General features: G+C 42.4%; 1 protein-coding gene across 1 annotated transcript; it reads left to right on the top strand.

Moving 5' to 3' along the window:
- Window positions 1-967: 967 nt before the first annotated feature.
- On the top strand, window positions 968-9,529 carry nfkbie (nuclear factor of kappa light polypeptide gene enhancer in B-cells inhibitor, epsilon). Its single transcript, XM_070987232.1, has 6 exons — window positions 968-1,760; window positions 5,138-5,240; window positions 6,339-6,549; window positions 6,715-6,803; window positions 7,944-8,192; window positions 8,673-9,529. The coding sequence occupies exons 1-6, from the start codon at window positions 1,441-1,443 to the stop codon at window positions 8,739-8,741; spliced, it is 1,041 nt and encodes a 346-aa protein (XP_070843333.1). The 5' UTR covers window positions 968-1,440; the 3' UTR covers window positions 8,742-9,529.
- The last annotated feature ends 2,001 nt before the right edge of the window (window positions 9,530-11,530 follow it).

Raw genomic sequence — 11,530 nt, forward strand, 5'->3', positions numbered from 1 at the left:
TAAGAAAATAAGACTTGTGTGTTGTTGAGAAAGGTTTTTTTAACTTGATACTTGGACTCAAATCAGACTTGAGTCACAGACATCAGGACTGCTGTGACACTTGAAACTTGACAGTAACATCAGGTTTTAAGTTTTGACCTGATGAAATCCCTAAATGATAACAAAACATGGCTGCACTGGTTGAACATTTAATTATTAAGCATATGCATTAAAATGACTTGGTCTATGCTATGTGAAAAAAACAAAAACACCATAATGGAAAATATTAAATACCCTGTCAACTCAAGCACAAATCATATATACTCCATATTTTTGTGAAACATTTTGACCAGATTTTGGCAAGTTCATTATTTTTTGCATGGTAATGCACTGCTTGACCTCATAACAATAATGTAACTTTGGCAAATGTTCCTTTTTTCTATTATTATTTTTGATTTTTCTTATTTTATTTAATCACTTAACTTTTCATGTTGTTGAAAACTTTCCCTGCCCTGTCAGAAATAAAATCCTAGTGGGGGAATAATTTGGGGGTAATTTATCGGATGAAATTATTTATTTAATAAGATTTTTTTTTGTTTGAATCAGTATATATATTACCTATCAAATTTTTAATTGTAGAATGCGAACTAAATTCCCCCAGAAATCAGAGGACATGACCTCAGTATCCTCAATTATGGGCTGGGCTGGAAGTGTCCCTGCTAATTGATTTTCACACTGCACAGAAATGAGGGGAAATGACTGGCCGCCGAAAATGTTTTGCTGTATGTTTGAGTCGAAGTACTTTTTAGCAAATGTCCTAAAACGTTATAAAACAACTGTTTGGTTCCTTAAACACAGAGCTGAACGCGACCCATTCAGGTTGCGGTCGTCTGTTGTTTTATTTTGAAAATATCGCTTCCGCCTCTCCGTTTGACTGCTGGACCTTGACGCACTTCCAGTTGAAGTTTGCGTTCGTTCACGCGCACTGGGGATTCCCCCGCGTGACAAAAACAGCTTCGCCTTTCACATGTCAGCGCTTCCCCTTATCGCTTTTCACTGCTCATATGCTCTCCGCCTGGAGCTCATGCCGTTACCGGATATGTAGACGACTGGCAGCCGTTTTCGCCTCATTTCGCTCGTTTTCAACCCACTTCAGGCAGTCTGGAATGAGCGTAGCGCGTTTTTAAACTTTTAAAATACCTGTAATCGATAAAAAGTGAAGGCCCTTCGCTGTGAGGTAACGTTTTATCGGTTAGTGGCATGAAACGCAGCGGCTCATTCCTCTGGTTTCACAAAGGAGCGGTGGTTTCCTCAGGTGTCAGAAGGCTATCCTCGGAGTCCGGTCACATCACCGAGCACCGAGCGGCGACGACACGCAGTTGTAGCCTGTAAGTCCTCGGGGAAGGCGGGAGGGGGAAACCCAGCGAAGCTACCACCACCACCACCACTACCACCTCCACCATGGCGAGCGACGACTGTAGGAAAGATGACTTGCTGGAGGATAACCGCACAGACTCGGGCATAGACTCTTATCGCTCCATACTGAAGTCAGAGGAGCCCAGGGAGCCGAGCGCCGACCCCAGCGGGCCGAGGGACAAGTTCTCCACCGGGGAGGAGCGCCTGGACTCAGCTTACGGCTCCTCGTCCATCACGGTGGAGAGCCTGTCAGAAATAGTGGGGGACTGCACGCTTTCCATCGGCCAGGAGGAGCAAGCACGCATCTCTGAACTCTCTGAACAGGAGGAGAACTTGCTCACAACCGTGACTGAAGACGGAGACACGTATGTTTCAGTTCGTTTTCTCAGTTTCTTGTGCAAAAGCGGGTCTTTGCTGAGCTTTCCTCGGGTCTTTGCTGAAAGTCCAGCTGTTTGCATAGTCTGCAGTATCCCAGATTGAGCAAAGTTGGAAAATTAAGATTTTCTGTCAGCTCTCATAAATACATAAATGTCCCTCTTCTGTCTCCTTGAGCGTAATTATGATGGATTTAATTACCGCTGCAGTCACCACCGTCTGTCAGCACACAGGTGGTGTCTCCTTTAAACATCAGATGCTCTGATGGTTTCGACTGCAAGCAATAATTACCCTGATCATCAATCATTCTGCTTGATCTTTTAAGTGTCAGAAAATAATGAAAAGTCCATAGATATTCAGTCTACAGTGATATGAAACAGAAAGCAGCAAATCCTCACACTTGAGAGGCTGAAACTGCAGAATTTTGAGCATTTTTCCCCTCAAAATGATTAAACGAATATAAAAATAGTTCCTCGTTTGACTAGTCGGTGATTGGCCGAAATGTTTGAGGTGGTGCAAGCAACAAATCAAATCTTTTTCCATCCACCGGAGATGATGAAGTTAAAACGTCCATAAATGGCACTTCATGAAGTCAGTAAACGGTATTGAGTTTGAGGCCTGGTCCCTCCCCGTGATGCTGGTTTTGAAGGGGATTTCATAGCGGTGCGATACTGCAGGCTTTAATGAACTTTGTCCTTGTCATGAATGTGGACGCCGTCTCTGTCAGAAAACAGAAGTGAAACAGAGAGGCCCGGACTTCCCCCATGCAGCGCACACAAAGCACATGCTGTGAGGCAGCACTGTGGATGGCTTTTGATCCAAGAAACTTGTTGATCAGGATGTGTGTGTGTGTGTGTGTGTGTGTGTGTGTGTGTGTGTGTGTGTGTGTGTGTTTTATTAGTGGATCCCACAAGTGCTGTCTGTCTGTCTGTCTGTCTGTCTGTCTGTCTGTCTGTCTGTCTGTCTGTCTGTCTGTCTGTCTGTGTTTTTCCTATCAGACTAGACTAGAAATGTCAGTTACCTGTGAAGGTGGCTGTTTGCTGCTGTTCATTTCTCTGTTTGACTCAGTGAAACTGCAGCTTTTTGCACCCAATCCAAACACCTCAGCCTCCACACACGGCCTTATCAGCCCGTGTAGACCGTCTTGTGTGACCCACTCGTCTTCTGTTGCCTTGTCATCAATCTGTTTTGACGTGAAAGCGGGCCCGCAAATGACAGCTGCAGCCGCCAGTGTAATCCAGTGAGTGATGCAGTCACAGCGTCGTCGAGGTGTTGTTGTGTCTCTGACCTCTTTTCACTTCCGCTTGCTGATTGTTGGGGCCACATGGTTTCATCATCACGCCCCAACTATAGATACCTGGGATGGAAAAAAAAACACCTGACACACACCACACCGTGCTGCTCAGACTGTGAGAGAATCATGCAAACATTATTTTTCCCCCGAGGGATTTTTTTTAGTTCTTATTCATTCAAGTCTTACTCAAACCAGGAAGTCCCTTTCACACTAAGAGGTTTGCTCACAGGGTTGAGGATATATCCATCAGGCTGTTTTTTTGGTGGGACAGGAAACACATTATCAGTACACTTACCCCGATGCTGTGACAATGTCTTGATTGATTTTCACATGTGTTTGTAATCAGAAAAGAGTTTCTTTCAGTTCAGCTCTTTCCAGTTGGTTTAAGGATGTACACGGTTGCACACTGGTTCAGCTACTTTTAGGGCTGCAGCAGAGGATTAATCAGTTTCTTTGACATTTTCCCAGAGCCTGAAGCAAAATTCAGGCAGCTTATTTTGTGCAAAGAACAGCCCAAAACCTAAAGATATTCTGTTTCCTGTCATTTTAAAATACAGAAAAGCAGCAAATCCTCACATTTGCAAACCTGGAACCATCTAACGTTTGTGGTTTTTGCAGGAAAAATGTCGATAAAAAATAAAAAATTCATTTTCTGTCGACAAGCTGAGTAGTCGTGCAGCTCTAGTTGCACTCAGTAATACGCTGCATATGTGCCGTGTAGGTCCAGTTCCTTCTTTTTCAGAAAATATTTTGTCAAGTCGGACTGATGTTGCAATAGTTGCATGCAAATTGTAGAATTGTAGAAATATTGTTCGCTTTGGCAACGTGTCACAATTGGGTCATATCGTGACTTTCATTTCAACCCATAATATAATTTTTTTTTTGCATCCCGGTCAAATCTTTAAAAGATTCACAGCAGCTGACTTTAAAAAATTAAAACAAGGATATTTGCATTTTTTTAAGAAAGTGAAACTCATTATTATGGAATCCCAGTTATTTCGATATTAGTATCTTTTAAAAAGACAAAGAATTGGTTCTGGCTGTGAAAACATGCAAATAAAATATGATGCAAGGTGACAGAAATAGATTTTATTGCTCAACCAATTAAAAAGTATTACTTGTGCATGCCTGTCTAATTGCAGACAGGTATGCACAATCAGACTATTGTGCATTTATTCTTCTTCTTGGTAATGATTAAGTGAATTATATAATTACATTTAATTGTTTAAAAGTTAAATAACATTATTGTAATGAAGCACTGAAGTATTTAATTTTTTATGTTCAGATTATGTGTTCGATATTTAATTTGAGTTTTGCTCAAAGCAGACAGCTTAAAAAAAATAAAAACGTCAGTGCGGTGAGATTTTGTGGGGACGTTTGATCCCACACTGTCTGTCTCTGAATAGCCAAATGACATTTATTGTGCAAAAAGAAAAACTCATCGCTGATCTTTAAGAGAGCAACTTAACAGCTGTGACACACATTTCACCGCACGCTGTATACTTAGAAATCAGCTTCGGCCCTCGAAATTGTAGAAATTTAAAGCAACTTGAAGCTAAACTTTGATAAGAGTCTGTTAAGATCCACTTTGCAGTGGAGACCCTCTGTGTTGTTCTGGGTTAGTCTAAATTAAGCACTAATGCTCTGTTCCATTTCCTGCTTTTTGCACACATTTGTTTGCTACAACTTCCCACTCTGGTTTTGAGGTTAGTGTGTTTTGGTTTTGTTTTGTCATTTGCTTTAATTGTTTAAAGTAAAGCCTACAGCGCTGCACCTACTGACGGCTGGTTTTTAACACGCCCCTCTGCTTCAACAGCCCGCTATACCGTCTTTTCTAGAAAAACTGTGTGTTGCTCAATACCCCAGCCACAAAATCATATCCCTCAGCCCACTTCATGTAACATTTCGAGGCAGCCTCTCGAGATGAATACTGAGGAAAATTGTGAGGCAACATCTTCTTGTTGAAATGCAGTTTTTTTTTTTTTTGCTCTGCTGCTCTTTTGAGTGGCGATTGCTCAATGTGACAGAAGCATTATGGATAAAGATGTTTATTTCCCTTTGCCGCTCCTGCAGAATCCTGCACTTAGCAATCATCCATGAAGATGAATTCATCGCTCAGCAGTTGATACAGCTGTTCCCAAAAGAAGTCCTGGACATCCAGAACAACTTATACCAGGTGAGTGCAACGGTAGTGTTTCCGCTACAGAGCGCTGCAGCTTGGACTGGAATTTTTCAGCCATGAGTGACTTCCTCTTAATCAGAATCTTGATTATGGAAACTGGTCATATTTATGTCTCTGTACTTCCAGAGAACTGTTCTTCCTCTTTATTTGCAGTCCGTCCTCTCTCAGGGACGTCACTGTGGGTGGTTCCAGTGTTAGCTCATAAGGGACTCTGAATGGAAACTCCCCTCCTCTACCTCCTGTAGAAACAGAACCACAGGGAGCTTTGGAGTGCATCCTTGTGTGGATGTGGGTGGAGGAGTTGTTCCAGTCCTTCAAGATGTCAGACCCGAGTCTTGTTGGTGCAGAAACCAAAGTGAAGATGAGATCTGTCAAAAGGAAACATCTGCAGTCAAGACTCAGCACTTCACACGGTGACTCAGTCAGACCTGAGTTCACTTTGGTTGCTTTATTTCCTCTCTGTAGTCATTCCAAGACCCCACATTTCGACATTTAAGGTTTTTAAAAGACAATTCGCCCTCAGAAATCTGCACACTGACTAAGAAAGCAGTGGCTGATAACGCGTTTTTGTGCCATTCTTGCAGTTTTATTGTGTGCTGCAGAGATTGCAATGAAGTCTCGCAACAGATCGCGATGATGACTGAAAATTCGATTAAAACCATCCTCGATAACAGGCCGAGGTATCAAACTCTGCACCCACAACAGCCTCAGTAGATGAGAATGTAGCGTAACCACAACGGTTGTTTGTTTTGGATGGAAGGTGCAACTCTCACTTTCTCAGCTGGAGTTGCTCTCTGTTGGTCTCTTTGTTCACACGTACCGTATCACCAACAGCTGAATGCCGCAGGTACAGGCCTGCTCTATGGGGGTTGTTCAAAGGAATTCTGGAAAATGCATGAAAACCGTGACTGGAGTAGAAAAGGCAGGGTTCAAAAACAATGGCAACAGTAAAACCGTTTTAATGAGGACTGCAACAAACTGTTACTTTCATTATCAAATAATGAATTGACCTCATTAAAGAATCTGACGTGTCGTTTTCGGTGAATAAATGGTGCGGTTTTGAATGCATCCTTTGTCTTTGTTTATCCTCAGAGCCCTTTGCACCTGGCCACCTACCTGAACCTGACCGATGTGGTGAAGGGCCTGGTGGAGAAAGGGGCCAGTCTGGAGCTGCAGGACCAGGACGGGAACACAGCGCTCCACGTGGCCTGTCAGCATGGACAGACAGAGTGCGCCACCGAGATGACCAGAGAGGTTTCCCCCAGCGAGCTGGCGCCCGTCCTGGAGACCCAGAACTGGAGAGGTGAGGGAAAAAGATTAGAGGTATTTTAATGTTTCTGCTTCATCTGTGGGATCATCTAGGATCATAATAGTAACAGCTGCTTGCAGATTTGCACAATCTGTAGTTGAGCTCTGACCTCAAAATGAGCCCCATGTTGCACCTCTCAAACAAGATGTGTACTTGCAGGTCTTGCCTGTCTTCACTTGGCTGCACTTAACAGGCAACATCAGATTATGAAGCTCCTGACGAAAAAGGGAGCCGACCTGAATATCCAGGTTAGTCTGGGAAATGACTCGACTGCATCGATTATTCTAGTTTTTAGTACAACCCCGATTCCAAAAACACTGGGACGCTGTGTGACACATAAATAAAACAGAATGCGATAGAAGACAATATATTTGATGTTTCACCTCATCAGCTCGATTGATTTTTGTAAATAGCTGCTTACTCTGAATTTGATGCAGCAACATGTTTCAAACAAGTTGGGACAGGAGCAGCTGAAGACTGAGGGAGACGTGGAACGCTCCAAAAACACCTGTTTGGAACATTCCACAGGTGAACAGGTTGATTGGTAACAGGTGGAAGACTCAGTCATTCACAAGCGAGGATGGAGAGGTTCACCACTCTGTTGTCTGTAAACCGTTTGTTTGCAAATGATTGCATTCTGTTTTTATTTATGTTTTGCACAGAAAGAATTGGGGTTGTAACAAGGCTTTACTTGACTGGAGGCTCCACAGCAAATCTTACAGAATAGAAAGTAGAGGATTTCTGGCCCTTTAAATAGCTTCAAATACTCCCCGATTGCAAACTGAACCTGTACCTGCAGCCAGCTGACCCCGATACACATCACAGATTATAGAGTGAAGGAGGAAAGAGAAAACACTGCAGTTTGTCTGTATATAATCAAACTGAATTAGTCTCTGAGTAGGGTTGCCCTGCAGTATCCTTCATTTGATCCAGGAATGTTCCAGTATTTATAATCACACTTATCCCTTTCAAACTGTGTTTACTGCGCCTGGCCTTATGTTGTGTTCCTGTCTATAAATCTGCTGCACCTGTGCAACGCTGATAGTGATATGAGCTGAGCTCAGGGCTTTCTGCAGGATTCATGGAGACATAATTAGATTTGAGATATGATTAGGCTGGGCTGGCAAGCCTCTCTTAACTTTCTATTGATGGAAGGGAACATGGTAGTCAGTCCAGAAACTACCCCGGACATTCCTCTCGGTTTAAATCAGCGGCCCAACATGTCACTCTGCCTCACATCCGGTTTATTATTATTCCTTTTCTTCAAAGCTTGCAGAACGAAAAGTGCAAACAAATTATTAAAATGAAATGTCCCTTCTTTATGTTATCATCCCGTTTGTGTAGCTCTGGAATGTCTCATTATTATTATGCATCCACTCGCCTCGCAGGAAGGAACCAGCGGCAAAACGGCTCTTCATCTGGCCGTTGAGCTGCACGACATCGCGTCGGTGAAGCTGCTGCTCAGCCGGGGAGCCAACATGGACGCGGCCATGTTCAATGGCTGCACGCCCCTGCATCTCGCTGTGGGGAGGCAGGATGCCGACATCGCCAACCTCCTCTGCCAGTCCGGCGCGGACACAATGCTGCGAAACATGGAGGACGAAACGGCGCTGGATTTGGCCGACGGCAATGACGATGTAAGTCACCGTGACTAACCGTCGCAGGTACATCAGCGGAAACTGCTGAGCCACACTGCTGCACTGAGTGACACTGAGTCAATCCTACACACACCATCCTCCCGCCATGAATACTCCCATCCACTGTGTATTCATCCGCAGGTGAAAATAGTCCTCAACAAATGCGCTATTAAATGCTGTTTGAGTATCATTTGCTAAAAACTACAGTGTCCAGCTGTTTCAGGAAATTATTGAGACTTTTTAGGAAATGCTGTGGAGTCAGAAAGAGTGAAAGATGGACTAACACCTTGTTGGTTTGGGTCTTTCCTGAGATTTACAACAAGAAAAATATAGAGTAATGCCGTTCTTACCCTTAAAGTTCCCACTGTTCATGAATTACTGTGTGCTATTTGTGTGTTTTTCCTAGCATCTGGCGAGCACAGCATTGGCAATTACAGAGGGCATCAGTCAAATTTGACCTTTTGCATCCCTCTCTTTCAGATCCTGGCTCTATTTCCTTTTGATGACATCCACATCTCCGGGAGGTCAGTGGTCGGTATGAAGTTTTGAGCTGAATCACAGGCTGAACAACAGTCTTTAAATTGTCTGGAGCCCCACTGCGGCATGAACCTTTGATTTAAATTCGAGCTGAACTTTTGTAGTACATTCTGATTTGATCTGTATTTATCCATTATCTAGACAAATATCAATCTCACTTCCCTCTGTCAAAGAGAACGATTCTGCTTAATTTAACACTGATCTGTGTCTGAGTCATTGGCTCGGTTACTCTGCTTCTTTTCGCTTGCCTCTGGAGGGGTTGCAACAAAAGCCGCCTCAATGTGAGTGCTGTCATCCTACCTCTTTATCACATCCACCTGATTTTAATGGCTAGAAATGGAACATTCAGATTGCTTTGACTCATAGTTTCTCAAACGTCATCGTGCGATGGCTGCGTTTGTATTGTGACGTGCTAATATCTCTGAAAATATGCCCTTTCATCGGTACCACGGAAAGACTTTTTGGGAATGCAACCAGAGGCAAAATTAATGCTCCATTTACTAAATGTAAAACGAACTGTGTGTCCCAAAGAGACCCACAATCCTTCAAAGACAAACGAATCACATCCCTGCTGTTCAAGAACGTAGAAATGACAAAGAAATTACGTAAAAATGTCATGCATAACACAAAAGCAGCTTCATCTTTTTGATTTTTTTCGGTTAGCTGCTTCGTGTTGTGATACAGTTTTCTCTATTTATCTCCTCTTATCTACTCTGCAGTAAACTGGTTTGTAATTACACTGCTCTGTCTAGTTAATACCAGCAATTCTTTTATTTTGTAATAAAATGGAAACAAACTCACTGTGTGTTGTGCTCTTTTCTGGCTGAAGGGGATCCGGGGGGAATTTTAGCCTGTGATACGTGCGATATCTGTACACACCCAAACGAAAGTTAATCAGCGTACTTTCTGTTCTGCTCTGCTGGCTTCAGGTTTGTCAGAGGGCTTCAAAAATATACAGTCAAATAGTTCAGACATGCAGACAGGGGCAGCAGAAGCAGCATGTTTTATATGCCATTTGAGAGTGAAAGTCTTTACTAAACTTTCTTTTAGCTCACCTGTAAGAATCGCTTTCCTTAATGCATAAACAGTAAATCACCACTGTGATTTGTGCAACGCATCCTTCGTGACAAAGCTCTGTCCCAGGTCTTTGTTTCCTGTCAGCTGCTTTTCAAAGGTGTATCTTTGGCATTCCTGTAAGTGCTTTCTTCCTGGTGTCTCCCTGTAATACAATGACAGCGGAGCGGCTGGAAATTCCACTCAGCTGTACCTCCTACATAAGTGGTGTATTCAGGTTCACAAACTGAACTTACTATGGTGACAGCGTCCAAACAGACAAGCCTCTGTGGTCAACAGCGAGTTATGAAACAATATCTACTTCCCCATTGAGCCTATGGCGTCAAGCTGTTTGTGTTATATACAGTGTAGGTCAGGGTGATGCTGCCAGAGGTTGAGAAGAGAAAAGCGTTGTGGAAAAGTTTGATAAACCAGTTTCACTTAGCATTAAGTAACACATGTTTTCCCTCTCTAAATGAGCCAGGTATTGTTTTAATAATACAGACTGTGATGTGGAATTCTCTCATTTTATAAGACAGCCATGCAGATTAAATCCTGCTTCAAGTAACGCTGGAAATAATGTAAGTGGACTCCAGAATTTCCATCATTGCAGAGATGCACCATGCAGGGAATGGAGGCAGATAAATGGCAAGTACATTTGTAATTATGTATAACTCTAATTAGATACGACTATATATATATATATAGTGCTTTGCTATTCTTTGATATCAGGCATGGCTGAAACAAAGCAGATTTAAGATCAGCTGTAATTAATAAGATTCGTGATGGCTGCATTCAGTTTAGATGCGTCAGTTATTGTTCATGCTCACTCACCGGTTTCCTGGCACACTTAAATGAAACAAGCCAGCATTATTAACAGTATTAGTTCCACCTGTGCTTTTCCTGCCACATGGAGTCAAAATGTTTGCTGTGAAAAAGGCCAATTCTGAATTTTAAGTGTATGTTCACAATGTTGTCTGCTAAGTATCAAACATAATAATACTCATGATGCATACTTGTGTAGTAGTATGTGTATTATGTTATCATTTCTCATGCCTACATTTACTTGTAATTTACTTAAGTATTTCCATTTTATGGGGGTTTACACTTCTACTCCACCACATTTCAGAGGCAAATATTATACTTTTTACTATTCTGATAAACCAAAGGATGACGTGTTCCTTTATGGGTTGAGAACATTCTCCTACATCTTAAGAGAAACTATATAAAAATTGTCTTTGATTACCTGGAAAATGCATCATCACAAAGCTAAAAACAGGCTGCTTTTTTCATGAGCTCATGAAAAGTTGTCTTTCTAGAGATATGTGGTTCTCACAGGACAGCGATGCTACAAACAGATGATGACCTTACAGGATATGTTGCACTGCTGTGGATTAAACTTCCCAGTAGTGTATAAAGTAGTTAAAATTAGCTCAACCTTAAACATCTACAGCAGTAAAATGCAACATACACATTAATGCAGCAGTAATATTGTCTGTATAATGTCCACCTGGCATTTACATCTTTACCTAAATAATGTTCATTTTTCAGAGTTTTATCTTTTTAAAATTATTCCAGATTTTTTAATTTCTTAATGCATCATGTACAGCACTTTGATTTGCCTTCATGTATGAGATGCGCGCTACGGATGAACTTGCTTTGCCTTGCAGTTCCTCCTCCACACCGACAGGGGCAGGGCCGCCGGGTGGGCGCTGTTTGTCTGTCTCCGGCATCCTTTCGTGTTGAGT

The sequence above is a fragment of the Chaetodon trifascialis genome, chromosome 19, assembly GCF_039877785.1.
Source record: "Chaetodon trifascialis isolate fChaTrf1 chromosome 19, fChaTrf1.hap1, whole genome shotgun sequence".
Lineage (NCBI taxonomy): Eukaryota > Metazoa > Chordata > Actinopteri > Chaetodontiformes > Chaetodontidae > Chaetodon > Chaetodon trifascialis.

Excerpts from the sequence above, each read along its gene's own strand:
- nfkbie (XM_070987232.1), top strand. The coding sequence starts at position 1,441 with ATGGCGAGCGACGACTGTAGGAAAGATGACTTGCTGGAGGATAACCGC. Across the intron at positions 6,550-6,714 it reads GGAGACCCAGAACTGGAGAG|GTCTTGCCTGTCTTCACTTG; the intron begins GTGAGGGAAAAA and ends GTGTACTTGCAG. Across the intron at positions 8,193-8,672 it reads TGGCCGACGGCAATGACGAT|ATCCTGGCTCTATTTCCTTT; the intron begins GTAAGTCACCGT and ends CCTCTCTTTCAG.